Source organism: Dasypus novemcinctus, chromosome 1, assembly GCF_030445035.2.
Source record: "Dasypus novemcinctus isolate mDasNov1 chromosome 1, mDasNov1.1.hap2, whole genome shotgun sequence".
Lineage (NCBI taxonomy): Eukaryota > Metazoa > Chordata > Mammalia > Cingulata > Dasypodidae > Dasypus > Dasypus novemcinctus.
In genome coordinates, this window is record NC_080673.1 from 21861310 (window position 1) to 21876202 (window position 14893).

At 35.1% G+C, this 14893-nt stretch overlaps 1 protein-coding gene across 1 annotated transcript in view; it reads left to right on the top strand.

Moving 5' to 3' along the window:
- Window positions 1-14893, top strand: part of LOC101426665 (probable ATP-dependent RNA helicase DDX60) — a 94755-nt gene that overhangs the window by 64456 nt on the left and 15406 nt on the right. Inside the window, exons 15-21 of the mRNA XM_071208622.1 lie at window positions 5362-5477; window positions 6080-6219; window positions 8337-8446; window positions 8546-8650; window positions 9179-9304; window positions 9822-9949; window positions 13863-14007. Coding sequence (XP_071064723.1) covers window positions 5362-5477; window positions 6080-6219; window positions 8337-8446; window positions 8546-8650; window positions 9179-9304; window positions 9822-9949; window positions 13863-14007 — 870 coding nt within the window. The remainder of the gene's footprint in view (window positions 1-5361; window positions 5478-6079; window positions 6220-8336; window positions 8447-8545; window positions 8651-9178; window positions 9305-9821; window positions 9950-13862; window positions 14008-14893) is intronic.

The following is a 14893-nucleotide window of genomic DNA, read 5'->3' on the forward strand; positions in this document are numbered from 1 at the left end:
CTTTTTTGGTTACTATTTGCATGGTATATCTTTTTCCAACATTTTGGCTTTAACCAGGTAATGTCCTTATGTCTAAGGTAAGTCTCTTGTATAAAGCATCTAGATGGTTTGTATTTTTCATCCATTCAATCAGTCTATGTCTTTCATTGGGGAGTTCAAGCCATTAACAATCAATGTTATTACTTTAAAGGAATTACTTACTTCATCCATTTTGTCTTTAGCTTTCTGTTGTCCTATGCTACTATTGCTTGTCTTTTTACCCTTTAATTTACCCTCTCTCATGATCTTCATTTCAAGTCTTTTTTTTTTTTTTTTTGCTGTCAGGATGCAGCACTCCCTTTAATATCTCTTTTAATTCTGGTCTTTTGATAACATATTCTATCAGTTTTTGTTTGTCTGTGAAGATTTTGAACTCCCCTTCATTTTTGAAATACAGCTTTGCTGGATACAAAATTCTTGACTAGCAGTTTTTCTTTTTCAGTTCCTTTAATACATCATAGCACTTTCTTCTCTTGTGCATGGTTTGTGACGAGATGTCAGCACTTACTCTTATTTAGTTTCCCTTGTATCTCTTGCTACTTTCAGACTCTTCTCTTTATCTCTGATATTTGTCATTCTGAATAGTAGATGTATTGGTGTAAGCCTGTTTCCATTTATTCTGTTTGAGGTGCATTGTCCTTCTATGATATAGATATTTATGTCTTTCATAAGGGTAAGGAAGTTTTCATTTGTTATTTCCACAAATATTCTTTCTGCCCTATTTCCATTTTCTTTTCCTTCTGGGACACTGATAATGTGTATGTTTGTGTGTCACATCGTCATTCATTTCCCTGAGACCCTGTTCCATTTTTTCCCCATTCTCTTCTCTTTTGTTTTCCTTTTCCAGTTCAGATATTCTGTCTTTGAAATCACTAATTCTTTCTTTGAGCAATTAAAATCTGCTCTTATGTGCCTCTAATGCATTTTTAACCTCATTCATTGTGACTTTCATTCCTATAAGGTCTGTTACTTTTCTTTGTAGACTTTCTAATTGTTCTTTGTGTTCACCCAATGTCTTTTTAATATCCTTTATCTTTTTAGTCCTATTTTCTTTCAATTCTTTAAATTTATTTCAGAAAGTTGTGTGATTATCATTGATGAATTTTCTTAAATCATGTATGTCTTCAGGGTATTTGTTTTGTTCCTTTGACTGGGTCTTCTCTTCCTGTTTCTTTGTATGGCTGACATTTTTTGCTGATGTCTAGGCATTTGAATATGTTGATGAATTTACCCTGATTGCCAATATCTCTCTCTTGCCTATTGTTGTTATTTTTTCACAGCTCTCCTTTGATATTTGCTTCAACATACCCTAAGTCTTTAAAATTGTCCAGCTAAAGTTATCAGATTATGCCAGGGACTCACTAATGGTACACAGATTTTCTCCCAGAAGCTTAGAAACAGAGAAACCCAACTGCAGTTTTTGTCCATGCAATTTCTAGACCTACCAGCTAATGGCATTCATTGGTGTACTTTTCCATGGAGGTGATTCTTGGTTTTTCTTTGTTTTGGTTTGATTGGAGCCAAGATTCAAAGCAGACTCTGCTGGACAAATTCACTGAAGAAAAGCCTCCACATTCCCCCTCCCTTTTCCCTTGTAACAGCTGACAGGGAGGAAGACATCTGCTTCCCTCTCAGTCAATTGCAGTGAACCAGGGATTTTACCTCCGCTTAATATTGGGGGTGGGTGAGGGGACCCCTTCCCAACAACTGGGCAGTTTAGTAACTCAGTTTGTTATTTCAGGTTCTTCAACTCTCTGTTCTTCACCCTCTTCTTAGTTGTGAACACTGTCCTAGTCTGCTGACCCTGAAAGCAGGTCCCTTGGGCAGCTTTTGGATCTTTCTCTGTTGTTTTGTGAGAACTGAACCTTGTCTACCTAATCCTATGCCATCTTCCCACAATCCTGAGTGACATTTTAATAAAATAAAGAGAGAGATACATTAATATTATAGGTTCTTGGATTGAAAAACTCAACATTATAATTATGATCTTTTAAACATGTACTTCAGTTTGGACACATATTATTAGGTCCTGGAATTGTTCTATAGATTTATCACAGATTTGGTCTTTTCTCTCCTCCTATAGTATTTGTTTGTGTTTGTGTATCTGTGTGTGTGCTTGAGAGTAGAGGGGGTTAATTTTCTAAGTTTGAGATTAAATTCCAATCTGATTCTATGAAAGTAGTCAAGATACACTTGAAAAAGAAGATCAAGGTGGGTGAACTTGCTCCATCAGATATCAAGATTAGTCCTTATAGAATCAAGACAATATGTACTGAAACCAATGGATCCAAGAGTCTGGAAATAGAAACACATATATAAAGATAATTTATTCAACAAAAGGTGGCATTGCTAACATTACTGAGAAAAAAATTTTTTTTAAAAAGATTTATTTATTTATTTTTAGTTCTCTCCCCTCCCCCTCTACCCCAGTTGTCTGTTCTCTGTGTCTATTTGCTGCATCTTCTTTCTTTGTCTGCTTCTGTTGTTGTCAGCGGCATGAGAATCTGTGTTTCTTTTGGTTGCATCATCGTGCTGCATCAGCTCTCCATGTGGGCGGCACCATTCTTGGGCAGGCTGCACTTCCTTTTGCTCTGGGTGGCTCTCCTTATGGGGCGCACTCCTTGCGTGTGGGGCTCCCCTATGCGGGGACACCCCTGCGTGGCATGGCATTCCTTGCGCGCATCAGCACTGCGCATGGGCCAGTGGGAGACGGATTCTCTAACCACTGGGCCAAGTCCGCCACCAACATTACTGAGAAAATTGATAACCCATATGAAAAAAATAACTAGATCACATTCTCAAATCATACACAAAAATCAATTCCAGATGGATTAAAAACATACATGTGAAAGGCAATCCAATGAAACTTTTGGAAGATAATATCTCGTTGCAGTTTGATATGGTTATGAATTTTAAAAATAGATAATGGATTATGTTAGTACTCTGGTCTGTACCTGGGCAGGTACCAGGTACAGACTAGAGTACAAACATAAGTTAAGTTATGATTAGGGCTTTGACTGGGCCACGTCATTAGGACATTGAGTCACCACCTCTTGGTGGGTGGGGACTCATGGATAAAAGACATGGCAAAGGACAGAGTTGAGGGGTTTTGACGTTGGAGTTTAAATGTTGGAGTTTGATGCTGAAGACTCAAGCTGGGGCCCCAGGAAGTAAGCTCACAGAGGAAACAGAAACAAGCCCTGGGGAAAGAGGAACGCTGAACCCTGAGAAAAGCAAGACCCTGGAAGGGAGGAACCCAAGAAGCCTGAACGCTCACAGACATTGATAGCCATGTTGCTCCAACACATGAAAATAGACTTTGGTAAGGGAAGTAAATTATGCTTTATACCCTGGTATCTGTACGCTCCTACCCCAAATAAATACACTTTATAAAAACCAACCAATTTCTGCTATTTTGCATCAGCACCCCTTTGGCTGACTAATACATATCTGAAGAGAATATCTTCATTACTTATGTAAGGCATACAAGTACAACCTGGAAGGAATAGATTAACAAATTCAACTATTTTAAAATTAAGAATTTTCAGTCATCAAAAGTTATTATGAAGGGAGTGGATATCGCTTTGTGGTTGAGTGCCTGCTTCCCATGTACATGGTCTTGGGTTCGATCCCCAGTAGCTCCTAAAAAAAAGATTAAGAGAAGAGAAAGACAAGCCACTGAGCAGGAAGTATTTGCAACTTATAACTGACAAGGAATTCTCATACAGAATATGTAAGGATTTCCTATAAATGGGTAAGAAAAAAGCTACTCACAAAGTGGATATCCAAATGTCCAAAACACTTGTGAAAATTACAGACTAAAATTGTAATGAGACACACCCACTAAATCAGTAAACATTAGAATTTGAGAATATTGCGTGTTAATGGATGTTATGGAGCAATGAGTAGGCTCAAACATTGCTTGTGGGTTCCACTTTGGAAATAGTTGGGGAAAAATATAAGGAAGATGACACTATTTCATGAACAAGTAATTCCACTCCTGGTGGTGTACCCCAGGACTAGGCAAACAATATAAGACTGAATTTAAAAAAAGAACTCTTGCCTGTATGGACCTCAAGACATCTAGAAAATATTCATAGCAGCATTATCAGTGGTAGCAGCAAATTAGAAACAACTCAAATATTCATGGCTGTAGAAATAATAAACAAAATGTGGGAAGCGGACGTGGCTCAACTGATAGAGTGTCTGTCTATCGTATGGAGGGACCAGGGCTCGTCCCCCATTGCCTCCTGACCTGTGTGGTAAGCTGGCCCATGCGCAGTGCTGCCACACACAAGGAGTGCCGTGTCATGCAGGCTGACCCCCGCATAGGGGTGCCCCCCGCGTAGGGGTGCCCCACGCGTAAGGAGCGTGCCCTGCAAGGAGAGACACCCTCATGAAAAAAGTGCAGCCCTCCCAAGAGTGACACCACACACAAGAACTGACCCAGCAAGATGATGCAACAAAAAAGAGATGCAGTTTTCCAGTGCTGCCAGATAATGCAAGCAGATGCAGAAAATCACACAGCAAATGGACTCAGAGAGCAGACAACAGCGGGAAGAGGAGAGAGAGAAATTTTTTTTAAATCTTAAAAAAAAAATAAAATAAAAAAATAAAATGTGGTATAGTCACACAATACAATACATAGAGCAATAGAAATGAAGGCAGTACAGATTAACCTTAAAATTATAATATTGAGCAGAATTAGCGAGGCACGTAAAAATACATGTTTTTCCATTTATAAAACCTTCAAAGACCGGCAAAACCAATTTATATTGTTTAAAAGTAGATACATTAACATACATACTTAAATATATACTGGAAAACATATAGAACAAGTCATAATCTTAAGAGCAACATAGTAACTTGCAGAGAAAGGGGTTGTTATTATGTAATCTGTACTGTTACCTGGGTTTCTGAAGTGCTACAAACATTATCTTAATGTATGGGGGTAGTTACACAGAAATTTGCTTTATAATACTTCATTAATCTGAAAATGCATGTTTCATGTAATATGTTGACTCATATTTCACAGTAACATAAATGTAGAAAAAGAATGCAAAGATTGATTTAGATATAAATAATTATATTACATTTTGCTTTATATAGAATGATGATAGCTCATACCATTTTAATAATTACTATGGAAATTTGCTCTACACAATTTCCAGCTCAAATGTCAGAACTGTTGACCAACTTGATCAGGGGCAGAATGAATAATACTGAATGTGGGAGAAGGCAATAATAGAGTCTGGTGGCATAATAAATTAAAATTTTGAAAAAATTTAACGATTTTACATTGAGACACTTCTATATTGACAGGTGCACTGTCTTGGGGGAGAAATTGGAGCAGAAGTTTGGGAACACCTTCTTGTTATGATTCGATGCCCCTTTTTGGCATTATCTGCTACTATCAGTAATCCTAAACATCTCACTGAGTAAGTATGAATCTTGCATTGATTATTGTTGCTATGAATGGCTAGGTAATTTTATCTAGTCTTGTATTAATTAATTAATTTGGATAATCTCTGAAACAAAACCTTTTCAAGCAAGACACATTCTATTTGAATTTGTTTATATTACCTAGAAAGCTTCTCCTGTCATCATATGACCTGATGTAATTATACATCCTTACTAGATATCTCGTGAAGTTTGTGTTAGAGTGATTAAATTTTTCTTTTTATTGTTTGATATTTAGATTCACAGAAAGAAGTGTTTGACAGTTTAGAACTATCAATCAGATATACTATGTACATTGCTAACTTCCCCATCCAAAAACACCTTTAAAACGTTTCAAAATGGGTTCACATTTTATAATGAAAATGGGGCTAATATATTTGGCCAGTGAAATTTGAAACATCAGTCTTTGGCAATTGTTTAAAAGTAACCAAAGATTATGTTAATATATATATGGTTTTAATTTAGTAAAAATTTAGAGAACAGTTTTATTCTCTTAAAATGACTTTTAGTTTTTTATTCCTTTAAAGCCAAATGATATAGATTTGTTTTCTGTTGTGATGGTAATTTTATTTCTTTCTAGATGGTTGGTGCTTGTGAAAAAATATTGGCAACAGGTTGAGAGCAAAATGGAAAATTCTGGTGCATCACAAAATGCTGTGGAATGTTCAAAAAAACAACAATGCAAAAGGACAGAAAACCCATCATACAGAGTTAGATTGGGTATGGATATCTTAATATACGAAAGCAGGGAAGCAGACTTAGCCCAATGGATAGGGCGTTCTACTACCACATGGGAGGTCCGTGTTACAAACCCCGGGACCTGGGCCACAAGCAGCGCTGATGCGCGCAAGGAATGACGTGCCACACAGGAGTGTCCCCGGGTAGGGAAGCCCCATGCACAAGAAGTACGACCTGTAAGGAGAGCTGCCCAGGGCGAGAGAAAGTGCAGCCTGCCCAAGAATGGTGCCGCACACACGGAAAGCTGACACAGCAAGATGACACAACAAAAAGAAACATAGATTCCTGGTGCTGCTGATAAGGATAGAAGTGGTCACAAAAGAGCACACAGCGAATGGACACAGAGAGCAGACAATTGGGGGGGGAGGGGAAGGGAAGAGAAATAAATAAAAAATAAAATCTTTTTAAAAAATTAATATAGGAAAACAGGAACTCAGAATTATTGATCATACTCTATGTGCTTACATTATATTTTAGCATCTTATGTGTGCAAAAGAACTTAGTCCTTAATACTACCTTGAAAGGTAGTTGATTTTATTTTTATTTACAGAGTGGAAAACTAGGCTCAGGAAGTTAAGTGCCCACTCATGTCCACATAACTAAGTAGTGGTGGATCTATAAAACTCAAAGATCAAGCTCTTTCTGTATTTATTTCAGTATAATATAAATTCCCTACATAATTTCAGTGTGATTAAGGAAGAAATTATAGTAATAATAACTCTTTTACTCCATATTTTATAAGAAAAAAGTAAAAACATATCTACAGTTATTTTTGGTTTACTGTAAAATAATTGCCTCAAAATTTCTTGTATATACATGGTCTAGTTCCATGTTTTCATTCTTATTTCATACCCAGGAGTCTCTCCTTTCATGAATTTTCTTGATATTTGGATTATTCATTGTTACTTAAAACTTGTCTTTGCTTCCATTCCTTTTGTGAAATAGCTTACATTTCATTTTTACCTTAACTCTACTCATGACCAAAACCTACCCCATTCATTGTCTAAAATAAACTGTTTTGAGACATTGCTCAAATACTCTCTTGATTCCTCCACTTCAAGTCCTATAGTATTTCCTACATTATAAGATTTTTAAAAAATCTACTTAAATTATTTTTTGTGTATGCTTTGACATCCTTTAAAAACTCTAGACAGTTACTAAGACCATTTCTTTTAAAATTTTTATCTTTATCATGATGGCTTATATTTTATATATTCTCTAAATATTTTATTATTGAATTAATGAATTGCTATAGTTTATATATTTATGACTATTTTCATAATAATTTTCTGAGGTAGTATAAAACTATATTTTTCTGGTTACCTTCATTCAAAACATGCAGGTCCCCATATGTGACACTCATATTTTCATTCAACAAATACTAATGGGCCTTGTTTTTGCTTTGTCCCAGTCTAGTTCCTAGAGGTCCAACAGAAAATAAAACTCTTTGCTTTCAGAGAGCTTACATTAAATTGTAATGTAGATATAGGAAATAAACAAGGTACATAAAGTAAAATTAATAGCATGCTAGATAATGATAACTGCTATGAAAAAATAAAAACAAGTACAACATTAATAGAGACATGGAATATTAGATTCTTAGATTTTAAAAAACTGGACCATGAACAAAAGATCGTATCTTCCTGTGACTTGCAATGTTATTCTCAAAGACAGAGACATAATATAATAGTAATAACAATTACAAATAATAATAAATTATGTTCCTAATTAAATAATTATATAACTGTATAATCATTTATTCATCCTTGCTCCTTTACACAATAGGCGTGCTTTATAAGAATATATACAAAAATAAAGTAGAAAAATCATCATTAAAAACCAACACATGAAAAGGGTTACATATTACAATAGAAGATAAAAGCCAGGAGGAAAAGTAAAGCAGAGATATATGTTTTATAGGTAAACTGATTATTCTTTCAATGTTCTTCTCACTACTCAGCACTCTTAGTAGGACTCTAGGGAGAATAAGCTCATGCATGGCTCTCCCTAGACTTGATCGTACTTACAAAGTCAAAATTACATGATTGTTTTGAAAACACAAACAGACCTAAGTCATCATTTCAATCCTGTTTTTACAGTATGGTACAAAGAGCGGTACAATGATCTAGAAAAGTATGTGTGCTCCTTGAAGGATAAGAACTTTGTTATTGAACACTATCACCCATGTGCAGCACTTACAGTCAATCATGTAAGTACAAACTCCTTTGGAAACTGAGCAACCATCTGGATTGCTATACATCTGTATAAGGGATATGAAATTAATATTTTTGCATTTTATGGTTTTTAGATACAGAAATATGGATTCCCTGTGGACCTTGGATTTTCTCCTCGGGAAAGCATACTACTTTATGATGCTATGGTTCATATTTGGCCAGAATGGTCAAGAAGGCAGGTGTGTATATATAAATATGATATGGCTCATTTCTATGGTCCTTTGGCTACATCAATAATAAGCAAATTGTCTTATAAAATATATTCTGGTATATGTAAAGACAGCATAGCTTGTTGCTAAGAGCATAGACTCTGGGACCACTGTGCTTCAGAATTGGGAATTAGTTAAGTTCTCTATATAGCACTTTTTTCCCTGCCAGAAAGAGAGAATAATACCTACAATATGTATTTTTGAAATAAACTCTTTACAATTTTCTTTTTTCTACTTCTAAAGTTAACTGCAGTGTTTTTGAAAAGACTTACATGTTTTGATAGTTATTAAAGAGAAAAAATAATTATGCAGCAGTTACCTAGAGAATAGAATTGTCATCCTCTGTGCAGTTGACTCCGTAAGTGTGAATGGGGATGGGGTCCCAGGAGTCTAGACAGTCACAGATTGATAGGGCTGCCCCACGGTGGTGTTTGTGGAAAACTTTGGGAAGTAAGAGGACTCTAATTTCCTTGGCATTTGTGATTTTCCTTTTTCTAGGAGTTAGATCCTGAAGAATTCAATTGCTTCAAGAATAAAGTAGTCATCAGGAGGACAGATGCAAAGAAATATGAAGAGGAACTGAAAAGGGAAATGATTTGTTGGATTCAACTAGACCCAGACAAGGTAGTTAAAACCATTTAGGATTTATGTAAATAGAAGATTAATGTAACAAGAAATGTTTTCTTCATTAAGGTATTTCAGTAACTCATTCACCTACTTATTTTTTGTTTGTTTGTTTGTTTTGTTTATTAGCTTAATTATTAATTGCATATCCAAACCTTCACTCTCAAATAATATTGTTTGTATGGTATTTAAATATTCACCAACACTAATTTGTGACAATTTCTATTCCTTTCAATAAACACAATACCATGATACAGCTTTGAATTGATTACGATATTGTTGAAATATATCATTCAAGTTCTCTGAGATTCTACTCTTATTTTAAAATATTTAGTGCAAGATTTAGGTTTAATTCTCAACTTTGTCATGAATTATATATTATATATCCATATATTATAAATACACTAAGCCATGTCAATTTGATTTTCAGTCTTAACTACCTGCTGACTTTATTACCTGTCTTTCACAGTCACAAATATTTTATGACCCACATTTTATTTATAATAATTTCATCTAGGTGAATGAGTTACTGAAATACCTTAAGCCTCAAACTTTTGACAGTGCAGAAAGTGAAAAACGAATAATGTTTCCCTATTTTGTGGAAAAGCTTAAAGGAATGGAGAGGCTGCCTGCAATATTTTTTTCGTAAGTACTGCTTTCTGTAGATAATGTTATGCTTGAATTTGTATGAACTTGAAGACTTTTGAAACAATATAATTAAGGAGGGTGATATAATCTCTGATTTGTATTTGTAAAAGTTTGAGGAAATTTAACTCTATGTTGAAGACATGCTTTACTGTACCAAGTTGGATATAGTGTGATAGGAAGGAACACATTTACTTAAAAGCTATATATCAAAAAATTAATTGTGTAGTTTGGTACAGTGGAATTTCTTGGCTCAGAAGTTATTAGAAAAGGTTTGTCTATGATCTAGGTTAGATAAGGAGGGAATGATAAACTACACAGTGTGCTTACCAATAAAGAATGTGTGCTCTAATGCACTCATATAAACACATATGTACACATGCCCACAGAATGAGTATTTGTTCTGTGCATTATCTGCAGTATTTATTTTATCTAAACCCTTTAGTAAAAGAAAAGATCTTAGACAAACATTAGGTAAGCCCAAGTTTCCTCTTTCTGTTTGTCACTTTAGATCATTAAAAGAAAAGCTAGATGGAACTTGGGAATATCACTAAATATATATTAGCAATCATATTTTCATCATATAAAAATAATGATTTTCTTTTACAAAATATTTAGTTGATCTGTTTCTGATGGAGTATGTTCACATCAGTCATATCACTTTGTTCCTTTGTGTCTTGCCAACACAGGGGGATACAGAAAAATATAAGTCTGCCCTTAAAGAATGAATAATCTTAGGGGGAGATAATACGTATGGCCCTGAAATGATTAGACGCAATAGCATGTATGGCCAGTCAGTACCTAATAATTTACTAAACATTTAGGTACAGAATGCGTCCCCCTGTGCGGGAATAAAAAGAGTATATATCACCTCTGGGAACACAGCAGGATAAACATAGCAAATTAAAAAAAAAAAAGATTTATTTATTTATTTATTTCTCTACGCTTCCCGCCTGCCCTGGTTGTCTGTTCTCTGTGTCTATTTGATGCATCTTCTTCTTTGTCTGCTTCTGTTGTTGTCAGCAGCATGGGAATCTGTGTTTCTTTTTGTTGCGTCATCTTGTGTCAGCTCTCTGTATGGGTGGCGCCATTCCTAGGCAGGCTGCACTTTCTTCCGCACTGGGTGGCTCTCCTTATGGGGTGCACTCCTTGCGCTTGGGGCTCCCCTACACGGGGGACACCCCTGCATGGCAGGACACTCCTTGGGCTCATCAGCACTGCGCGTGGGTCAGCTCCACACGGGTCAAGGAGGCCCGGGGTTTGAACCTTGTACCTCCCATGTGGTAGACAGACGCCCTAACCACTGGGCCAAGGCCGCTTCCCAACATAGCAAATTACTAACTGTAAAGCAGTTTGTCTCTGAAGCACAAGGGTACTTAACATAGTGAACATTTTAAATAAGTGCATAAAGAGACACTGGGTCTTCAGAGTTTTACAGAGTTTTACCCCGAGTTTTACTGGGTCTACAGAGTTTTACAGAGATAACACAATGTGCTGGGGTGATCAGAGAAGTTTTCACAAGGGAGCTGTGTCTCAAAGTTTAGCAAGGACATGGAGCCTATATCTAATCGATTTCACCCATTTGAAACAAAGCAAGATCTTCCCACAGAAAACCAACGATAATAAAAAACAAAATCCTTGTTGTCAGAACATAGAAATTATGCACAAAACGTACAGAGAATGTGTATGCATATGTGTGTGTGTGTGCGTGCCCACATGTGTTGGTGAAAAGAGAGAGAAGCTATGGCTGGAGGTTAGTTTAACTTGCATATTTTTATCAGTGTATATATACATCTACCCATACACATAACCCTTATATGTATACTTCAATGTTAGAAGATTAATTTGAAGTCAAATGGTGAACTCCTTCAACTGCCTATAATAGGAATACGCATTTTAACTTGTAAAAAATGAGAAAGTTTTTGTGCAAAGCAGAGATAAAGTTAAGTCAAATATGATTAAATAAAAAAATATTCATAGAAATCCACACAATAAAATTCCCAAGCCAAATTATATTTTATAGGCGAAAATGAATTAAAACTAACCACAAAAGTAGTCCTGGTCTGTTCTTCAAAAATATTCAGGGATCTTTATGTAGGGACTTTCGTTTTTAATGGAGAAAGGAGCTGTTTTAATTCCATAAACATACATGAACTAACCATTTTCTTTATCACAGGTATTTAAAAATTAACCTGACTAGCAAACTCTGATCCTTTCTTCCACTCACACAGACTTTATTTCAGGAGCTAAAGAGCCAATATGATTAGAATTATATCGTGAACAAATATTCTGACTGGTTCTCTTTAATAATCAGAAAGGCAAGAGAGATATGGATATGCAATTATCAAATATTCTCACCGATTTTTCCTTAGATTCAACATTCACTCAGTGGAATCGTCAGCATCAAGAGTTTTTGCTAATTTGAGATGTAAGCAAAATACTCACAATAACCCAAATTCTGAAAAAAAAAGGAAAAATCTATACAAGAAGCTACAGAAAGCAAGAAAATCTCAAAGAAGAAACATGGCTGTGTGAGTAAGATTTCTACTTGAGTCATGGAATTAAATGCTAATGAAATCTATGAATGTTCAGGTGTTTTTATAATTTAACTATTTTTGATAAGGTGGTGATCTTATTTTTTATGATGTAAAAAGTTAATTTAATTACCCTCCACTTTGGGGGGCACATGGAAGGGAAGATTATTATTTTAATAATTATGCATTTTTCCTTTATTAGAGAAGTTGTAGGTTTATAGAGTAATCATGCATAAAATACAGGAATTGTATACAATACCCCACCATGAACACCTTTAATTTTGCAATTTTTTACAATAATCTCTTCATTTTATTAACTTATTTCCTTCCTTTTTCTTAGAGGCATAAGTAATAAATTTGCTTTATAGAAATTAGATGTTTACAAATTTGTGGAAAATAGAGTGCTTGCATGTTTATAACCATTTAGAAAAGTATATTTGTTACAAAGATCAAATTCCAAATTAGTTTTACAGCAAGTTATTACACATAAAACTCAAGAAGCGTGATTTTGCTATTTTTTAAATGTCTTTATTGTCTTGATGTAAAATGCTTTCTTTAGATAAAGAAATACCTTTCTTGTCTTTGTTTTATTCTAATGTATAACTTAACCTGGAATTAAACTTATTATATAATAGTTGGAAAATTCCCACCTCAACACAGGACTCTTCACTGCAATTTGTCATTACTAACTCTTGGGAGAAATTATAACCATAATGCAATGAATTATTCTTTTCTGATTGTTCCAGGTATATTCTGAGATGAGTTTGTCAGTAGGCTAGATGTGGGTCCTAAAGGAGGGAAACCACACATCTGCACTGCCCAAGCTTCAGCAGGCCTGGATATCCTTCCTCTAATTCTGCCATGCAATGACTGACTGATTGAGAAATGCCCCAACATTTCCCAGACTAATTGTGACACTTAGAGAAATGAATTGTAGCATGTTTTTGGGAGAGTCTAACAGATAACATTTTTCTATAGTTCTCCAACTATAAAGCATTTTAATTTATATGCAATTATTTAAAAAATTGGTTTTCTTACCAAATTTAATGTAACAATTGTAATTCCAGGGAATATTGGGAATAAATAAAAATTTGACTGGCATGAGAAATGAGAGGACTACAGAGGAATTTCCTTTGAATTTTCTACTCACTAATACATAAATTTAAATTTAAAATATATATAAATGGCCAGTGGATAATTGGAGAATTGAGGTCACGGCCTGAGAATATCCTTTTGTAGTGGAAATTGTGTTTTGGGCTTGAATTACCTGGCGTTCTTTTCACCTGGCATTTATAGAAATAACCTCAAACTTAAAAAAATAAAGGAGCATGCTGAAATAAAGAGATGTGGTGATTTTCCTCATGATATTTTTTATTCAGTTTTATAAATTCAGATTCAGGTGCTAGAATTCAAAGACTGATTTTATGGGAGTCTGAAATAAAGGAGATAAAGGAAAATCTTAAAAAGTATAATGAAGTTTCTCCAGATTGTACTTACATTGATCATACAGTTGTGGATAATCAGGTAAGAGGAAAGAAAAGGAGATATTTGTGAGGACGTGTGTGCATGTGTATGTGTGTCTATACCAGGTTATACAATTTGTACCACAACATATTTAATCTAAATTAATCTTGAAACAAGAGATGGAAGACCAAATTGGAAGCTGGAGAAAATAAGGTAATTTGTGCACATTTATATGGCTATTAAAAACAAATTAGATATTCATGTCAAGTACAACTCCAATGTCTATAATCTTTTTACCATTTGAAATTGCCTTTATTTGTTGAATTAATTATAACTTATTCCTTTACTTAGAAGAGATGTAAAAATCAAATGTCAAATCTCTTTTATGAGCTATAGGTCTTAAAGACAAATTCTTGTAGGAACCTTGAAATTAGCTATTGCCCTTATTCTAAAACCTCTTCCTCCTCAGTTCTGTGTCTTTTGGAACAGAACCTCCACCATTATGTACCTAGAAACCAGTCATTCTTGTCTTACACTTCTCCCTTACCCTACATCTCACTCACATAATTAGTTTACCCAATTGATGGACACCCTAAACAATGGGTGCACGTAAAAATTTGTTGCCTGACCTAATCATTTGTGTAGTCAGGGACCCATGGCTATTACTTATATGTGCTTTTCTCTCTCCTTAAGTTGTGGGGGAGAAGGCAGGCAGAAAGAGAAAAAAAAAAAAAAGAAGGAAAGAAGGAGGAAAAGAGAAGAGAGACAAAGGAAGAAGAGAAGGAGAGACAATAATAGTAACAGAGAAACAAAGAATTGTATAGCGACAGATTCAGAGACTGGGGCGTGGACAGAGGGGAATGGGAATGACAGACAATAACAATGATACAGACTCAGAAAGAAGGACAGGCGGGCAAAGACAGAGAAAGAGAGAGAATAATACTGG